The sequence below is a fragment of the Camelus bactrianus genome, chromosome 19 (assembly GCF_048773025.1).
Source record: "Camelus bactrianus isolate YW-2024 breed Bactrian camel chromosome 19, ASM4877302v1, whole genome shotgun sequence".
Lineage (NCBI taxonomy): Eukaryota > Metazoa > Chordata > Mammalia > Artiodactyla > Camelidae > Camelus > Camelus bactrianus.
In genome coordinates, this window is record NC_133557.1 from 19,522,367 (window position 1) to 19,541,699 (window position 19,333).

The following is a 19,333-nucleotide window of genomic DNA, read 5'->3' on the forward strand; positions in this document are numbered from 1 at the left end:
CCTATATGTACCACGGTGCTATCCCAAATAAGCCTTACCTTAGGGTCAGTACTGAAGCTGGTTCTAGGAGACCGTCTGAGCCCAGAATTGCATGTCTTGAAAACAGAGACAGTTCAGGCTCCTCCAGCTCATAGCCAATGTCCAGATTTTTTTCTTCAGAGATTGGATGAAGCTAGGAGGGCAGGATGTTTAGAGCCCTCCAAACCAAGATGCAGGGCAAGCTGCCTCCCTCTAGTGATCTTTCTGCCTTCAAGTGGGGTGGTCATAACCAACAAATGGGTATTTCATGAGTCAGTGTACCAGAACTCTGCACGTGCTATTCCACTGAATTCTCCTAAGGACCCTTTACACAAGGGACATCATCTCCCATTTTACACATGAAAAAATGGATCTTTTCAAAAGGTAATTCAAAGTCTGTTACTTTTGAGTGTCCAAGGCAGAAACTTAGAAGACAGAAGTTCAAATCTCAATTCAATCATGGAGTCATCATGTGAACATAGGCAATCTCTTCTCCTTCTCTGAGCCTGTTTTTCAATCTGTAAAAAGAAAGAGGCAGAGGTGGAGGTGGGGGAGGATGTAGCTCAAGTGGTAGAGCACATGCTTAGTATGCAGGAGGTCCTGGGTTCAATCCCCAGCACCTCCTCTAAAAACTAAAGAAATAAATGCACCTAATTAGCTATCTCCCCCCCCAAAAGGCAAGTCAACATGACCTCTAAGGCAAAGTAAAATTTGGGGTTGTAGCATCAGAGGGACGTGAGCTCGGATCTGGCTCTCTCACTAAATATCTTGAGCCCCTAGGCAAGTGACTTTCCCTTTCTGGGGTTCAGTTTCCTCATCTGTAAATGCGACAATCCTACCTGGCTGTGTACAGAGTTGTAGTAAGATGTAATTGAAATCATACAAACAAACCATTTAGCACAATGCCTCGAGTATATACGCCCTCAAAAAATGGAAAGTCTTTTGTTGACATTGTTGTTTAGCTGAGACTCGTCCAATCCTGAGATAACTTGGTTCTATAAAATGTAACACCAGTTGGAACTAAACATAATGGCCCTCAACTGCAGGATGGGGCAGGGACTTCTGCGGAATCTCCAAATCCCTTCTCTGCCCTCGCCTGACAGAGACCTGGTTCCAGACCGGCACTCCCCTCCCTCTGCTGGCGGTATCTGGGATTGCAACCTGGACTCTGGCTACAACCAGTGGGCCTCTGGGCTGGGTTGAGGAGAGGGTTTTATTCCAATACCTAGGATAGCATGGTTCGGACTGGGTCATCCCTTGCCCTTTGCCACAAGAGCTGCCATTTGTAAAAATATTTACTGTTTGCCTGGTATGGGGCAAGGTACTTCCTCTTATGAACTCTTTTAACCAGCTTTTTGCATGTGAGGAACTAGAGCCTTTGAAAGTTACTTGGCCAAGGTCACATAGCTGGGGAGAGCTATGCCAGATTGTGGTAGGCTGAATATTGGCACCCCAAAGATGTCCTTGTCCTAATCTTTGGAACCTGTGAATATTTTATCTGATATGGTAAAAGGTACTTTGCAGGTATGATTAAGCTAAGGATTTGAGATGGGAGATTATCCCAGATTATCTGGGTGGGCCCAATGTAATCACGAGAGTCCTTATAAGAAGGAGGTAAGACATATTTTATCTATAGTCAACAATAAGATACTATACATTTAAAAATTGGTTAAGAGGGTAGATCACACGTTAAGTGTTCTTACCACAAGAAAAAATTTTTAAAAATCTGTTTAAAGAAGGAGGCAGGAAGATCAGAGTCAGAAGCAGACATGACACCAGAAGTAAGAGCTTAAAGTGATTCGAGGAAGGGACCATGAGCTGTGGAATGCAAGTGACATCTGGCAGCTAAAAAGGCAAGGAAATGGATTCCCCCCCTCAAGTTCCCTGAAAGAATGCATTCGTGTGAACACTTTGATTTTAGACATCTGACCTGCAGGACTGTAAGAGAATAAATCTATATTGTTTCAAGCCACTACATTTGTAATTACTCATTATAGCAGCAATAGGAAAATAATACAGATTTTAAAAAATGAAACAGAAACACAGGATGCCCAGTTAAATTTGGATTTCTGATAGACAACAGTTTTTTAGTATAAGTACATCCCAAATGTTGCATACTTTAAAAAATTGCTGTTCGTCTGAAATTCAAATTTAGCCGAGTGTTCTGTATTTTACCCTAGAAGTGGTGAAGCCAGAGCAGGAGTGAAAACTCATGACTCCCAGGATCCTCCCCCTCCCTCTACAATCTAGCATCTGGCAGAAACTGCATGTTCTTGTAGCCCACCTGTGTCAGTTCCCATTTCCCTGGGACTCCTCTTGCCCCTGAGCAATGAAAGACTGTTTAAGGTTGTATCCTGGATACTCCTTTGGGCTCCTGAGTTCTCCTGGACCACAGAATTTCTCTCCAGAAATGGTTTAGTGTCTCTACCAAGACAGTAGTATTACCCTGCTTGTAAGAGGGACCTAACAGATTGTCTCAAAGTTGTAGCTGGACAAAACACATGTGTTGGCGGGGGCGGTGCTGGGGATTTTAATAGACTAGGGGCGGAGGCTAGTTAAAGCCTTTTTCAAGTTACCACTTTCTGAAAAGGACTTTATGAACCCCATAGCAGTAAACAAATCAAGTCTCCAGAGCAAGACTCATGTTATAGATGAGGAAACTGAGGCCCAAAGAGGAACTGAGACTTGCTCCAGGTCACTTGGCTAAAGACAGACAGGCAGATGTCCCCTGGATCAGAATCTTACCCTCTGGAGCAGCCAGTCCTGGTGGCAGCTGTGGTGAAGAATCTTGGAATGCTAATCCTGAGGTCTAGGTTTGAAGCCCATTGATAGCGTTTCCCTTTCATGAACTAGGAGGATTCCATTTGAAGAGTTAATGAGATGACGGATGTAAAACACCAAGTACATGATAATGTGTTCTCTAAAAACGGCAGCTTCTTTCTTTCCTTCTCTGAGTCTTAGTTTCCCCTTCTGTACCATCTAAACCTGGTCGTGCTCCCTGCACCTCCCAGCCAGCCTCTCCTGAGACTCAGGTCCCAAGGTGCCATCCCGGCCGCCAGGTGGGGACCTAAGGCCGGCACTGAAAACGAGATGCCGCGCATGCGCACTCACGGGCCGCGCACCGCCTTCCCACGCCCTGCGTACGTCACTTCCGGCGTGAGAGGCCGGGCCGGCCGGGCAGGGAGTGCGGGTCGGTTCTGTGCGCGCTGCCAGACGAGGCTCTCGCCGCCGATTGACCCGCCCTCCGCCCCGTAGCCGGGCCGGTGAGTGCCCCCGAGCCCATGTGTCCCGGGGGCCGGGGAGGGGGACTCCTCAGAGGGAGGGATAACCGGAAGTGGAGCACCCGAGTAGAGAGCGAGAGACCCCAGGAAATGGGGGCACCTGGGGAAGGGGTGACAACCGGAAGTGGGGGGCCTCTGAAGGTTGTCGATGGAACGTGGGGTCTCTGGGGCTCCAGGAACGAAGGATTCCTGACCTCTTCCTGGGGTGGGGTGGGGAGGAAAGTGATGTTCTCCCGGTGAGGAAGAGGTCCGCCTTCACCCTAACGAATGGTGTTTGCACCCATCCATGCCCACCCATCAGTTCATTTCATCACTGAGTGGGTCCTTTTCTTTGCTTTATACTGCCCAGGCCCTGGAGGTTAAACAGGAAGCTCCAGGTGCAGTGTAGAGCTCAATGTCGGGCTAGACACATCCTTGCTCTGCCTCACTGGGTGTGTACCCTTGGGCACTTAGTCTGACCTCATTCCTTAATACTTACAGAGCACCGTCATGGGCCAGGCATTGGGGATAGCAGTGTTTGTGGCAGGCAAGTTGTCTGCCCTCATGGAATTTACATTCTAGTGGGCAGTTTCCACCTTTGTAAAATAGGAACAGTATTAGTGCTGTCACCAAATATTGTGAAGATTAAACAAGAGATGGATGTAAAGTGCTTATTATGGTCCTTGATACATGGTAAAACATTCAAGTACATGTTATCTTTTTTCATTATTCCACTATGAGTTAAAATTTATAAAGCAAAGAATTATGTTGTTTATTGTTGTGTGCCCAGTACCTGTAAACAGTGCCTGACACATATGCCTGGTGATCAGTAATTATTTGATAAATGAATAGATGGGTGAAACTGACTCAGGAATTTCAGGTAAACACGCACATGACACTCAACTACAATTTCTAAAAGAGAAATAGGATCCCAGTGCTGTAGAAAACTGGAGGGAATCACCCTGGGGAGGTCAAGGAATGCTTCACAGAGGAGGTGACATTGAAGTTAGGCCTGGAAGGTGATGAGTTGTCTGGTTGGGAACAAATAAGGCGAGGAAATTTCAGGCCGAGGTATCAGAAATGCAGGAAGTGTTTAAGAATGGTGGGTTATTAGTTTGTTTGGGCTGGTATTTAATGTGCACTGAGAGGGGGAAAGGTAGGAGAGAGGCTGGAGAGGGACACTACAGTCTGTCTCCTGGCTGAGCCCTGGACTGGGGTTACAGGCATCTGTTGGCAACTCCCAGGAAAACAGCCCAGGGTGTGTCCTGTGAACCATGATTGTTGATCTCTTCTTCACTCAGCCTATCTCTGCCAAGAGATTAAACTCATTCAACAAATGTTTATGGAACACAGATTATGTATCTGACACCCTGTTAAGTGCTGAGTTTAAGGTGATGAACAAGGCAGATGTGGGTGTTGCGCACAAATCACCTACAGGCAGTTACAGCAGTGTGAGAGAAATGCTCTGCTGAAGAACTGCGGGGGGCGAGGAGGGTCCCTAGCCTGGCCTGGAGTCAGAGACACCTTCCGGCTTCAAGCACCATCATCCCTCACCTGGATTATTGCAATAGCCTCTAAGTGGTCCCTTTGCTTCTGTCCTCATCCCCTTCCAGTCCATTCTCAAGACAACCCAGTGATCCTTTTAAAATATGAATCCAGTCTGGTTATTCTACTCACAACCCTCCATGGCTCCCACCAATACTGGCCTGCAGCCTGGTACCGATTGGGCCCCCGTTTCCTCTCCAAATTCATCTGCCAATATTCTCTATCTTGCTCATTTGGCTTTTGCCATACTGGCCTCCTCTGTTCCTTGAAAAAGCCAGGCATGGTCCTGCCTCAGGCTTTGCACTTTTTCTTGCCTAGAGACCTGCATGGCTTGCTCCCTCATCTCCTTCATCTCTGCTCACATGTCACTTGGATGTGGACTTCCTGACCACCCTACTTAAAACTGCAACTCCTGTCCCCAGGTACATTACAACCCCCATGCTTGCTTTATTTCTCTCCATAGCACTTAACATCTTCCAGTAGACTAGATCATTTATTTTGCTTATAGTCTTTCTCCTTAATTCTTACCTAAGCTCAGTAAAGATGGGTTTTTTTATTTGTTCACTGCTGTATCCCCCAGTGCCTGGAAGAGGGCCTGGTACCTACTAAGTGCTCAATATTTGTTGAATGAATGAGGCGGCATCTAATGGGGACTGAAGGGTAAATTGGTATTGATCAGAAGAACCGGAGGAAGAGCATGCGAGTTGGAGGAAACAGAATGTGCACAAGGCAAGAAAACCACCTTTGGGAGGAAGTGAAAGGAGCTGGGTGGCGCTAGAGGTTAGAAGGCAAGGAATAGAGTAGGCAGACCTAAGATTTAGAGGGGGTGACCTGGTCACTCTGGCTGCCGTGGCCCAGGGGGAGACTGGCTATGTGCAAAAAACCACAAGATGATCCCTGCCTTCCTTGTTGAGCTCGGAGTGGAGGAACAGTGACAGCCCATGGACAAGAGCTTGGGCTTTGGAACTGGACAGCCCTGCTGGGACCTTATTCCTGGAATATCTAAGGCAGCTGTTTTATTTTGTGGGGTTTTTTTTTTTCATTCAATAAGTGTGTTAATTCAGATCTCCCAAGAAGCAGACACTAGGATGAGATTAGACATGCATGAAACTTATTGCTGGCAACGCATCAAAGGGTGGGGAACTGGAGAAATCAGGGAGAGCTTCAAACAGTGATTTGAAGCCAGTCCCTGTGCAGGAGGCTTGGGCAGGAAGTGTTGGACTGTGCAGTTCCACAAAAGGTTTGGCCAGGCTGATAGGGTGTCCTCAAGATAAAGTTTGCCTGTTCAAGGAGTCCTGTGTTTCACTCAGTCATTGGGGCTATGCCAATTTATTCTCTCATCAACAGCAAGCATATCACATTACGTGTTTTGCACTTTTGCTAATCTGAATTTCAAAGGTGTTCCCATTTCATTAATTACGAGCAAGGTCGACACCCAGCCCTGCCCCTGTAAGCAAGGTCAGTGTGGTGGAAAGTGTGCATCCACTAGAGCTGGGGACACCTAGTTATGCTCCAACCCCACAGAAGAGCTGGCAGCTCAGTGTCATGCTGCCATGATGTCACATGTATATATAGTAAAGAATTTAACAGTACAGTAAAAAGTCTCTCTCTCTCTCCTTAAATGTTCAGTTGTCTAGTTCTGTTCCCTAGAGGGAACCATGGTTAACAATTTGCTTGTATTTCCTCCCAGAAACTTTAGGTGCATTCACAAGTATATATTTTTAAAATATAAATGCAGTTCTTTTATTCACACTGTTCTGCAACCTTTCTTTTTCCTTAACGTGTCAACTCATAAATATCTGCCTAATTCCTTTTCGTGACTGAATAGTTTTCCATTCATATGGTAATATTATTTAACCAGTCTCTAACTAGGGGATGGTCGCTAGTAAAGTGTTTCCAGTCTTTTGTCATTTTAATCAATACTTGTAAGGATCATCCTGTGTGGACGCACACGTACAAGTACATGTCCTAGAAATGGAATGCTAGACCAAAGGATATGTGGTTTGTAATCTTTTTTTTTAAATGGAGGTACTTGGGATTGAACCTGGGACCTCATGCACACTAAGCATGTGTGTTACCATTGAGCCATACACCCTCCCCCTGAAATCTTGATAGATATTGACAAACTCCCCTAAAGAGACTATGCCAATTTATTCTCTCACCAACAGCAAGCATATCACAGTACATATTTTGCATTTTGCAAATCTGAATTTCAAAGGTGTTCCCTTTTAATTATGAGTGAAGTCCACACCCAGCCCTGCCCCTGTAATCAAGGTCAGTGTGGTTGATGAGGGATGTGCACTCTACTGCCCGGGTGCCTCACAGAGATTCCCCCTTCATTCCGTCTGGGGTTGGGGCTGGGCACGTGGCTCAGATCCAGTTCATCCCTCCAGTCGACAATCACTGCTGAGGTTAGCTGGCTTGATAAAAATGTCCCTGTCCCCCTACCTCGTGCTGCGCTGGGGTTTGAAATGAGCAGTGCCAGGCTTTCTCAGCTTCGCTCTTGGGGCTTCTGTTTTTCAGTGATCCTGGAAGCTAATGTCAGAAGAAAGTGACTCTCTGCGAACCAGCCCGTCCGCGGCCTCACTCTCCGAGAATGACCTGCCGCCGCCCGCCGAGCCTGCTGGCTACGTGTGCTCGCTGACTGAGGAACTGGTCACCAAAGCCAGGGAGGAGCTGCAGGAGAAGCCGGAATGGAGACTTCGCGATGTCCAGGCCCTCCGTGACATGGTGAGGAAGGAGTACCCGAACCTGAGCACCTCTCTCGAGGACGCCTTCCTGCTGCGCTTCCTCCGAGCCCGCAAGTTCGACTACGACCGGGCCCTGCAGCTCCTCATCAACTACCACAGCTGCCGGAGAAGCTGGCCCGAGGTCTTCAGTAACCTGCGGCCCTCGGCCTTGAAAGAGGTCCTTGCTTCTGGATTCCTCACCGTGCTGCCCCACACGGACCCCCGGGGCTGCCACATCCTCTGCATCCGCCCAGGTACTGCCCTCACGGCCGCGGGGGCCCCGGGATGTGTGTGCAGTTTGCGATGGGTCTGCCCAGCATCCTCTCTCCCTGTCTGATTCCCTTTGTCCCCTCCCTGTCTTGGTCGAGGCTCTTTCAATTTCCAGAGGACAACACCTTTCCTAACCTGATGAGACAAAAGTGGGGCTTTAGTCTAAGGAGATGGGAGCACAGCACCAGAGAGCTCTCTCCGGGCCCTGGGGCCAAGACCCAGCCTCCACCGTCAGGGACTGGGACAGCCGTTCTCCCTGTCTCTGCTTCTGACTGTTGGTCGGTGTGTCTCTCTGGACCACATTTCTGCTGCCCTTGGCACATCCTCTTCATACTTCTGTCTGTAGACTGGCTTTTGCCCCCTCTATGCACATGGCTAGCTCTGGCACTCCTCAGCTCCAAGGTTTATCCGGCCACTCAGCTAAGTTCCTTCAATGCAAATTCCAGGTCTCTAGGGCTGAGAATCTGGTGGGCTAGGGAAGCTGCCCTGGTCATAGGGTACAAGCAGGGCCGCCAGGACACCCCTGACCCCTACCCTGTCACTCTTTAATGAGTAGCTGAGGTACAGATTATCAGTGAAAGGGTCTGAGCTGGGCAGATGCCTGGAAAGGTGTCTATCATGTGCCTCCTCCAATCTCTCCCTCCCTCCTTCTGCTCTGTTAAGCCATTGAGAAGATTCGCTTTAGATTGACTTCTTGATCTCAGCGCTGCATGTAGGAATCAGGACACCTGATGTTGCTTTGGCACAGTAGTTTTCAATCGGGGGCAGCTCCCCGCCCCCTCCCTGCAAAAAGCATTTAGAAATGTGTGGGAATGTGTTTTGGTTGACACAGGACTGAGCGTGCTAGCACTGAAGGCTTCTGTGCTTTGTCCCCTTCCCTTCCATGACACCAAATGCATTATAAACTCAGGAGTGTTCTCCACTCTGCCCCAAAGATTTTCCATCAGAGCAGAGCTGAGAAAAAAAATATGAAAGTAAGATTGCTGTATTCTTCTTGCCAACTAAGCCAGGAAAATGAGAACATGCTGCTGACTCTTTTCTGCTCATGTGTACAAACACCCCTTGAAGGGACATCTAATGGGGGAGCAGAAGCCTCCGAGCACCTTCCTCTGCCTTCAGGCCCCTCGTTACCATTTCCTTTAGTCATTTACCAAACCCTCTTGGGAGACTAAACCATATTCTCTTGAGCCTTTACTGTGTACCAGGCACAGTGTTAACTGCTTTACCTGCTGTGTTTTGTGCTTTCCAAAATTAGGGGGTGTTCAATTTAAAATAAGGAATGCGGTGGAGATGTCAGGGCACCAGGAAACCTAGAAACCGGCTAACGGATGTTTCTGCGGCTCCTCTGTACTCAACTCATACGAATGTTACAAAATAGTCAGGTGTTATCACCACACTGGTTTTGCCTCTTTGCTTGCATGAGCTGTTTGCTCATGAGATGAAATTTTTCCCTGTATGTCTGTAGCAGATCTGGACCCTTCCTGACCCACTTAACTTTTCAGCAGGAAACAACACAGGTTTTTGTTCTCAGTTAGGTATTGGCCTTGCCTTTTTTTATAAGCTCTTTTGAGATATACTGAAATGTGACTGCAAAGGATGACAGCCAGTTATATAGAAGCAGGTTAAACTGGCAGTAACATTAAGCAGCAGGCTGGCTTAATTTGGGGACAGAGGTTTTTTCATAGGAATTTTGCATGTATCTCATATCCCACTGGTTGCAGTCCTGTGGAGTTTTATCTTTATAAGAAAGAGACACACAGATCTTGGGATTTTCTTGAGAATAGTGGTTAACACTCAAAAGCTGTCATTTTCACCTTTTCCCCAAAGAGAGAAAGACTCCTTGAACATATGGGGAGGATTAAAGGAGCATCCAGCCTGGAAGGGGGAATTTGCTCAAACTACAGCTTTGGAAAGCCATCTCCATCTCTGCTGTCTCTGAGTCTCAGGCTCCCAGCCTCACCACTACAAGAGGGAAGAGAGATTTTCTCTTTCCAAAGGGCCATGGTCCCAGAATTGAGTCCCCTTGGTTCTGCTTGACCTGGCTTGAATCACACACTATGGCCAGGAGGATGTAATACCCATATTGGCCAAGCCTACTTCTGGAGCCAGGAGAAAAATTACCCAACCTGCATGGCTAGCATGGGAAAAGGTGGTTCTGCAAGGAAAATCAGGGTGGTGTTATGAAGATAAGGGGACATATGATGGCAGAAGACTCAGATGTCCATTAAGCATTATTATCCCATTTTACTTATGAGGTGATGTAGCCCAGAGTGAGGAAGTAACTTGCCCAAGGTCACACAGCTCGTAAGATTCAAACCCCCAGGTGCATCTGACTTCAGAGCTCATAATTTCAACTTCCACACTCAGTTGCATTTCCATTTCAGAATGTGCTGCTGTGTTTGGACTTAAGAAAGACCAGAATTCTTTCCTTTCCATTTTTAAACAACAGTTTCAGCAAGGAGAGAAATCTTAGCCTGTCTGATTACTTGTTTGTATTCATTTCTGTAACATACTGTCCATCTCTTTTGACCTTAGACAGATGGATCCCAAACAACTATCCGATTACGGAAAACATCCGAGCCATATACCTGACGTTAGAAAAACTCATTCAGTCTGAAGAAACCCAGGTGAATGGGATTGTAATTCTTGCAGACTACAAAGGAGTGAGCTTATCAAAGGCATCTCATTTTGGCCCTTTTATAGCCAAAAAGGTGATTGGCATCCTTCAGGTATGGTCCCCATTGTCGTGTGCCTGTCCTGTGATTGTTTGGCTTCCCCATGGCCCTGACCATTTACTTTGAATTCCACATGATACACAAACCCCACTTCTCACTCCTCCCTACAACTGGGAAGATACAAAAGCATTATGGGAAGAAATTTAAAAGTCTGGTTCCTCACTCATTCTCACCAGGATCTCCAGTAGTTTCTGGGCAAGATCTGCTTTAGGGCAAGAGACCAAAAAACGAGAGAAATGCTTTCTGCCTTTTTTTTTTTTTTTTTTTTTTTGGTCCAGAAGGCAGAGAAATTCTCAACAAACAAAACAGAGAAAGTGTGCTTCTGCTTGAGGTGACAGAGCCTTTCCTCCTTCCTGTGGGACCTGAGCACAGCCTGTTGGGCTGTGTTGGTCAGATGCTTTCATACCTCATGTTCTGCATTTAAGAACATAAGGCACTGGGAACCGTAATTCCTTACACATCTGCAGTGTATGAGATGGTTTGCAAATGCAAATCCCTTTTTTTTTTTTAAATTGAAGTATAGTTGATTTACAATTTTATATTAGTTTAAGGTGTACAGCGTAGTGATTCAGTATTTTTATAGGTTATCCTCCATTAACCGTTATTATGAAATAAGGGCTATAATTCCTTGTGCTGTACAATATATCCTTGTTGCTGCCAAGCACTCTTAGTCATTATAACCCATTCAGCCCTTTAAGGAATCCTCTGAGATAGACAAGGCAAGAATTGTTTCTCCTTGTTGGTAGAAGGGGAAACAGACCTACAGGATGTGGCCTGGCCCACATCTCCCAGCTCTGGCAGGTTGAACCCTCGTTCATCTGACCCAGCCCGAGGGGTGCTGTCCCCTCTGAGCTCTGGAGACACCATAGTTCTCCTCGTCGAATTCCACAGTATGTTTGAGCCCCTCCTGCGCACAGGCTGATTATTTAAACATTTAAACGTCACCTCTAGTCATTATCATAAATGGGAATTCTGGCTTTGAGCCAACACTCTGCCTTTCCTTATCTTCCACTCTTCTTTGGATGCTTCTGCTGAAAATTGTGCAGATTCAAGTGTCAGGGTAATGCATTTGGATCAGTGATTTTCTAGTCCTGTAAGATGATCCCAGGGAGAAAACAAATTCCAGAGTTAAGTAAGTTTGGGAAATGAGATGTAGCATGTCACTTTCTTGTGAATTTCACCACAAATATTTGCATATTGAAAGCCCTGAACGGTCCTGCAGTTAAGGAAACCTGTTTGACTATATTTACTATTTCTCAAACTTATACACCTGCCACAGAACCCTTTTTTGCATCACACGTAGTAACATCCTGAGAAATAAGCTTTGGGCAACACCAATCCAGAAGGTCTGATATTTGCTAGATCCGCCCACACAGGCTCAGACCGTTGTTTTGCTTTGTTTTGTTTTGTTTTTTGCCACAAGATGGGTACCTGTCCGCTTGTTTGCCTAATTGTTTCCTAACCCTGCTCTAGATTCCAAGAGAGACCCTTTCTCTGAGGCTTGTCTTCCTGTTTAGCCCCAACTTGGGCTGTCTTTGAGGAGACTGGGAGAATCAAACCGGACTGATGTTGGGGCCAAAAGGGAAGATTGAAATGGGGAAGGGAGGCTGTTGTAATGAACTTTGCAGATGCTCCGCGTGTTCTAACATCCTCTCCCCTTCCCCCTCAGGATGGGTTCCCCATTCGGATAAAAGCAGTGCATGTGGTGAATGAACCTCGAATATTTAAAGGCATCTTTGCCATCATAAAACCATTTCTGAAGGAGAAAATAGCAAACAGAGTAAGTGATGATCCTATCGACTTAAGATTTTTTTTTATGCTGCTTTATTTGTGACATCTATAACTTTACTGTGACGTCAATAAACTTAGTTTATTATTCTTGTCCTGGGACTACTGTTTTGGAAAGTACAGGGTTACAGATAAAAATAAATGAACAATCCTTTTTGTGAGAGGAAGATGAAATTCATGAGAATATAATATTTGACAGTGGAGAAAGGAGAGTCAGGATCGTGATCGTGAAGAGTCCCTGCTTGTAATCACTTAGACTTTTTAATATCCTGGCCTGAGCATCGTGAACCAACACTGTCTTTTTTTCATGGAAAGGGGTAGTCATGGGGCAGGTAGTTAAAAAGAGTCCTGGCAATTTCTTACTACAGCTCCTTGGGCTTTAAAAATGCTATTTAAGCCCTTCCAGCTACCTAATTTGTTGTCTTGCTGTGTAAAATGTGTGGAGTAATTCAGTTTATGAGCTATGTGAATTTTTTAGTTTAGTTCTTATTTCAGGATAGATGACACTTTAAAAGACAGCCTTCCTCTGTGACCCAGAAGAACCACTGCTCTTTTAACCTTTCCAGGACTGTGGTGAAATGTGATGCGTGCTATTTTTCTTGCTCTCCTAGGCCTGGGAACATGGTTGTGGTCACTCCAAAGCCTGGGTTTCAAAGAGGAAACACAAAAAAATCTCAAGGTTGTAAGGGAGGGATCCAGACTCTCAGTCCCTTTCCCTGAAGATTTTAACTCATCAGTTCAGGGGTGGAGCTCAAAAATCTGGGCTTTTAAAATCTCGGTATAGGTGATTCCAATGAACTGTTAACTTAGTGGACTTCCTGTCTGGGTTTGAACCCATGTTGGTTCCTGGAGCTTCTGTTTGGAACCTACTTTTACCAAAGCAGGTTTTGGACGAGGTCTTTTACATCTATGAAATGACCTTTGTGGTGGCCCATAACCTTGCTCACTTGGTCCTTCATGTGTTCATCCATCCATTCATAAATCTTAATCGATCAACCACTCTGTGCAAGTATGTTCTAAATGAACAAAACAGACCAAAATCTCTGCCCCCAAGAAGCTTACGTTTTAGAGAGAGAGACAGACGATGGATTAGGTGTGTTACTTAGGATTAGAATGTACTAAGCACTATGGAGAAAAATAAAAGGGGGCAGTGAGAGCTGGAAGAGGGGGAGGGGCTGTATTATTCAACAGGGCAGTGAGATGTGGTATCATTGAGATGTTAAAATTTGAGAAAAGATTTGAAAGAGGTGAGGGAGTGAGCTTTACAGTTATCTGGGGGACCAGCAATGCACAATCCTGAGGTGGGAGCGCACCTGGAGGAGCAGCAGTGGGGAGTGGGAGGAGCGGGAGGCAGAGCAGTAACGGGGCCAGATTGTGTGGGCATCGAATGGACTCTGGCTTTTAGTCTGCGTGAGATGGGAGCACTGGAAGGCTGTACATATTAGAGGAGTGACGTGATCTCAGATTGAAAAGAGCTTACATTGTGGTGGGACAAGGGTGTGAGCACAGAGACAAGGTAGGAGGCTGTTGGGGAAATCTAGGTAAGAAGTGATGGTGGCGTGGTACCACTAGGGTGGCAGGGAACTGGTAGAATTCTGGATATATTTTGAAGGACTAGGCAACAGGATATGGGGTATAAGGAAAAGAGGATGAGGATCCTCATGCGTTTTCAGGAACTGGAAGGCTAGAGTTGCCATCAGCCATTCCTTTATTCATTCAACATATACTTGTTTGAGCACCTACCATGAAGGTTACTGAGTTACTGATTAACCTGAGGGCACGTGTGCTTTCCTTTCATTCCCTTTAGTTTTTCCTACATGGGTCTGACCTGAACTCTCTGCACACAAACCTTCCAAGAAACATTCTCCCCAAGGAGTACGGGGGCACAGCTGGAGAGCTGGACATCACTGCTTGGAACGCGGTCCTGCTGGCCTCGGAAGAGGACTTTGTGAGAGAGTTCTGCCAGCCTGTCCCTGCCTGCGACAGCATCCTAGGCCAGGCCCTGCTGCCCGAGGGGCTGACCTCAGATGCGCCGTGTGATGACTCCATGCGGGCTGTGAAATCACAGCTGTACTCCTGCTATTAGCCAGTCCCCTGTGAATGTCACCGTCTTTAAAACCTTCCCTTCTTTCTCTGGAGAGGCACACGGGGAGTTTGAGGTGCCATGGATTGTCTTGCTCCTTGTAATTAAACTTCAGCGTGGAGGAAAAGCCTATAGAGCTCTAAGGTGAGCTGTGAGTGAGCCCGTGGTTACTTGAATTACTCTATGGAAGAGATGGAGAAGGTCTCCTAGTGATTCTAGACATTTGGATTCCCAGTGTGCAACCACCATTCATCTGGAAGCCGTATCCGGTTCTTACACATCTCAAGGCAAGAAAAATCAGGACCAAAGTTGTTTTGGTCCCACGTTGCAGGAGAAAATCACCAGGCTGGTCCATCAGCACACTCCTGTGAAAGAGTTTGGCTGAGCCTGCAAGGTGGCCACACATGAGACCACGGGCGTTTGTGTCTTTCACGTGAGCCCTAACTATGGATCTTGGTTGCTCATTAAGAAACTTGAAGTTGGTGGTCCAGGCCTCGGTTGCCATCATTGGGTCTGGAAAGCACCTTCACTGAATCATGCTAGCATCCAGACAGAAGCAGCACTCCCAGATCAAATTCGGGAGCCAGGGACTCCAAGCCTTTCTGGGATTCATCGGCTGAATCTTGCAATAGAAACTTAAGTTTACCCAAACCCATACAGCCTTAGTCCTGGTTCTCAATAGAATCATACATGATCCTAGATGTCCGTGATTTTACTCAACCTGAAACACTGGATGCTAGGCCTGTGTAGCTAAAAGAATTCTAGCTTAAGAATTAAGAGGCCTAGGCCCCCGCCTCAGATGTGTGACTGTGGACAAGACATCAGCCTCCGTGGGCCTCAGCTTTCTCATCTGTGAAGTGAGGCTGGATGAAGTGATGCCTACAGCCCTTCTGGTTACTCTCCAGATTCTGGGATTTGGCTTAGTTATTTACTGAATATTAGACATCGGTTTTCTGCCCAGAAAGATGACTCTCCAGATGATTCCAGTGTTTGGATCCTGTTTTTTATGGTACACATGGGCCTTTCCAAGAGGGATGTATCACTTTCGGGCCCTGCCTTTAGAGAAACTAGTATGTATATTCGTGGGACTCAGCAATACCCACTTTCTTTTCATCGTGAGGGTTAAACTTGATAGAGATGGCCTTGATGAGGGCAAGCGAGATGCCCAGCATCTTGTATGAATTCCATCCATCCCTCAGGCTCTGGCACTATATTTTAAACTTGGTAATGGTGAATGATTAAATTACTCGGGATTCTTAAATTTTGGCCTCTGGGAATGAACACAAGGGTATATTATTCTGGGGACCCCCACCCCACCCCCACCCCTGGCCCAAACCTGCTTGAGTTTCTCTCTCTGGTGTCCAGCTAGACTGCATGTTAGTTCTGCATTTCAGCACTTTAGACCCCTCCCGTCAAGAATTTAGCCTCAGCCCAAGCACCAAATTAGGTGGTTCACCTGTTGGCTTTTGACCTATTTCCTTTCATACTCATTCCATGCAAATTGTGACGTTAAAAAGTGACGGGTAAAGCGAGTTGTGTATGTACCTTCTCCGTCCATTTGTTAGACCAGAAGGCAAGGTAGATGGCTCAGTTAGGACTGGAGCAGTCCTCTGAAATTCAAAGGTCAGTCAGTTGTTAATAAGCTGTTCATCTCTCTTAGCACTTTTTTAAATGTCTGGAGAAGTTGTTGGTGGAAATTACTGTACCTCATTAGTGCCAATTCTAGGGAAAACTTTTCACCATAGATACTAGCCCTGGGTGCTCTAGGGACCTGGCTGAGTTGCAAGTGTCAAAATGCACACCCCTGGCTGTCTCTGGTCCCATCTGACAATGATAGTGTGACCAGCATTTTGCTGAAGGTCTAAACAGGACAAGTGGGATGGCTATAGTAGAGGGTGCTGAATCCAACCAAAGAGGACAGAGAGGTTAAAAAACAAAACAAAACAGAGAGACAAATCATTCAGCCCCACCAAGTTTCCAAGGTTTAAACTGCATTGCCTTCCTGGCCAACTGCCTTTATCTCTGTGTCTTAACACAGGGATGGACAAGCTCACGTAGAGAAATTTCTCAAACACCAGGATGTTGCCCATTTTCCAAGCTTTTCTGGTTGGACCAAGGAGCTATTTCATTCAGTTTCTGAGAGGAGTTAGAGCAAGGGTTGTCTGCCTTCGGGAGTTGCTGTTTTATTTTGGCTCCAGAGAGATCAAATGGTTTTGGCACCTCAGGAGGTTTCAAACAGGCTGTGAAACAAGGACCTCCCTGGGTAGAAAACATGGCAGTCCCCGCATGGCTTCACCAGGCATAGTTCAGACAGTTGCCCCTGCGGGTGGGGCAGTGACCATGGGAGCACCCCAGGAGCTTCGCTCAGTAGGGACACAGTGACAGAGTTAAGTGAACCCCAGGAGAATTGTTTTCCTTCAGGGAAAAGTCCTGACCCATTTCACAAACAGCTGAAAATTAACTTTTCCCTAAATTCAGGGTAGTGTGGTGTAGATGAGGGAAACAGTAGTAAACCAGGGGACCTGAGTTCCAGCTTTACTTTGCCATGTGGCCTCAGATCAGCCATTAACACCCCGAATCATCATGTGATAAAGGGGAACTACACTCTGAGCCCTGAACTCTCGGTTCCTATCATCAAAGGCTTTGTTCTTTTCCCCCTCAATCTGGGTTACTCTTTAGGAAATTTAGGTCTGAATGAATTGATAGCTGAAGCTTCCAAATGAATCTGTAAGCTTAAATAAAGGCGAGGATGTCCCTCTTCTACTCAGAATTCTGGAAAATTATGCTTCTTCCTGGAATCCTATCCTACCTTCAAGAGCAGAGGCTGGAAGAAATCTACAGAAATAGCCAGGAGTGCCACCTTGGCTTCCCAAGTTGTCTTGGCAAAGGTGGCTCGAGCACCCTCACACTTCATCCCACTTTCACAAGGAGCTACCTGTCCTTAAAAGGTGGACTGACACTTCGGTTCACAAGATACTACCTTTTGCCAGAAATAGAGTCAGGGTAATAAAAGATGTTTTCCCTGAATTCCTATGAGCTACTTAGCCTTTCAGAATTCTCGCTGGGTGCGCAGTTGCTTTAAACGCCATCGGATTCTGATCATTCATAGGGTTGCTTTTTCATTTGGGTAGGAAAAGTTATAGGACTGTTGTGGCATTATTGTAATACCTCGTTTTAAGGTTTTCCTTTGAAACCTCTTCTTTCCTTTAGGAAGTAAGATGTTCAGTAAGCTAATGACGTAAGTGTGGCTGGCCTGTGGCATGAGAGGTGTGGAGATACCAAACACGAACATATCGACTGCAGGAAGGTTGTCAGTTCTGGTCACACCTTTCAGTATTGGGATCTGTGAATTTTGTAAATCTCAAGATTTTGCGTTCTGCTTGCCTGACTCGGAAATGGTTTGCTTGAACTACAAGTAATAAACATCATCAGAGTCAGATATTCTTCCTTTATAGAGCTTGCTTGGTGGGAAGGCCCGGCGGCTTTGTGGATGGAGATGCTGGTGACCTTTTTACTCTGCTGATTAGCTGCTCTTCCTTTCATCTCACTGGGTGCCACGTTGTCGGGCAGTTAAGAGGCTGCCACTGGAATTCTTGTGGATATCGGCTTCTTTGGCATATCAAGTGGAACCTGCTACAAGTGAAATACTTGAAACTCCTCTGAGGCCAAGAGCCTCTGACATCACTCTGAAGGGGTGAGAGCTGGACTAACTAGCTGACCAGACTGGGCCGCCATTTCGGCCACTGGTTGCATTCCTCGCTTCAAACTGAAATTTCAGTTTGGCTTCAAGTATAGGGACACATGGTGATGGATTCATCTACTTCAGTGTTTGTTTTGACTAAAAGTTTATTTTTCTAGTGTATTTTCTAAGTCAAAATGGTGGAAACATGTAATTTTAGTATGCATGACTGGGTCTTAAATAATAAAAATCTCTGTCAGGTTGAGTGTGTGTGGAGTTCTTTTGTGACAATGGCGGTTTGGATAGAGGTTCTGAGGATTTAAGATTCACGGACACAATAGCCTGGGCAGAGCCTCTTGTCTGGTGAGGCAGGAGGTGCTGTGGGAGGACAGCGCATTGGTGGGCTGAATGCCTCTGAAGACCGTGGGCAGGGAGAAGACAGCCATGTGAAGAGAGGAGGTGGAGCTAGATGCACACAGTGACAGAGGTGACATGAGAACTTATTGCCCAAGGCCCAGATGTACCTCGCGGACCGGCCAGGAATCCTGATGGCTGATGATTCCTGACAGCTTGTATGGGCTGAGCATCCGTGGTGTTAGATGCTTCACATACATAATCTCATTTAATCTTCAAACACCCTTAATAAAAGAGTATGATTGCCCCTGTGGGGAAAGTGAGGCACTGAAAAGTTAAGCAGTTGTGCTCGAGGACACGCAGCTGGCAAGAACTAGCAGTGGGATTCAGGGCCAGGCAGGCTGGCTGGAGCCCACGACTTCCTCCTGATGGTTGGAGTGAGGCTACGCAGTCAGCCCCCAGACGGAACATAGAGGGAAAGATGGGAGGAATTTTATAGAGTAGGAAAGTGTTAGTGTAAAAACAGGCTTGTTTTCTGGCTTCTTGGGAAGTATAAAGCAGAAGTTCTAAATCTCTGAGACCCAAGTTGTAATTGAACATTTGATTCTGGAAGTGCCTATAAGTGAACCCAAACTCCTTAAGGGGTGACTAGGGTGTGGCTTGATCAACTCTGGTCCCATACTGTTTAGCTGTTTCTCCACCTGCCCCTGGTCCGTCTCCCCAGAGGAGGCGGTCCCCACGGTGGGCCTGGTGTTGGTGATGGATAGGTTAACAAAAATACTCTCGTGCAGGATGTCTGTATGCTTACTGTGGCTTAAGGTGATGCAACAGGTAAGTACTTACATTGCAACATACCAGCTCTTCAGGTCAGC

At 46.4% G+C, this 19,333-nt stretch overlaps 1 protein-coding gene and 1 long non-coding RNA gene across 5 annotated transcripts in view; one reads left to right on the forward strand and one right to left on the reverse strand.

Moving 5' to 3' along the window:
- The window catches only part of LOC123617941 (uncharacterized), a 41,916-nt gene extending 38,806 nt beyond the window's left edge, over positions 1-3,110 (reverse strand). Inside the window, exons 1-2 of the long non-coding RNA XR_006726253.2 lie at positions 2,764-3,110; positions 39-536 (exon numbers count right to left, since the gene is read on the reverse strand). This is a non-coding gene — a long non-coding RNA (uncharacterized LOC123617941). The remainder of the gene's footprint in view (positions 1-38; positions 537-2,763) is intronic.
- Positions 3,111-3,159: 49 nt separating this feature from the next.
- TTPAL (alpha tocopherol transfer protein like) lies at positions 3,160-18,372 on the forward strand. 4 transcript variants are annotated; one of them, XR_012500646.1, is made up of 6 exons: positions 3,160-3,281; positions 7,347-7,806; positions 10,358-10,551; positions 12,227-12,337; positions 14,153-15,498; positions 17,639-18,372. XR_012500646.1 is itself a non-coding variant. In XM_074347321.1 (6 exons), exons 3-6 carry the CDS (start codon positions 7,362-7,364, stop codon positions 14,429-14,431), a joined length of 1,029 nt encoding a protein of 342 aa, XP_074203422.1. In that variant the 5' UTR covers positions 3,194-3,281; positions 5,142-5,245; positions 7,347-7,361; the 3' UTR covers positions 14,432-18,372. The 4 variants fall into 4 exon arrangements, 3 of the variants coding, with proteins under 3 accessions (XP_010957010.1, XP_074203422.1, XP_010957011.1); XM_074347321.1 differs by adding an exon at positions 5,142-5,245 and having other exon boundaries at positions 3,194-3,281; positions 14,153-18,372; XM_010958708.3 differs by having other exon boundaries at positions 14,153-18,372.
- The last annotated feature ends 961 nt before the right edge of the window (positions 18,373-19,333 follow it).

What these genes read in the sequence shown, in the direction of transcription:
- TTPAL (XM_010958708.3), top strand. Translation starts at nt 7,362, where the DNA reads ATGTCAGAAGAAAGTGACTCTCTGCGAACCAGCCCGTCCGCGGCCTCA. An exon ending in CATCCTCTGCATCCGCCCAG is followed by an intron (nt 7,807 to 10,357) that starts GTACTGCCCTCA and finishes TTTTGACCTTAG; the next exon opens with ACAGATGGATCCCAAACAAC. An exon ending in AGGAGAAAATAGCAAACAGA is followed by an intron (nt 12,338 to 14,152) that starts GTAAGTGATGAT and finishes CATTCCCTTTAG; the next exon opens with TTTTTCCTACATGGGTCTGA.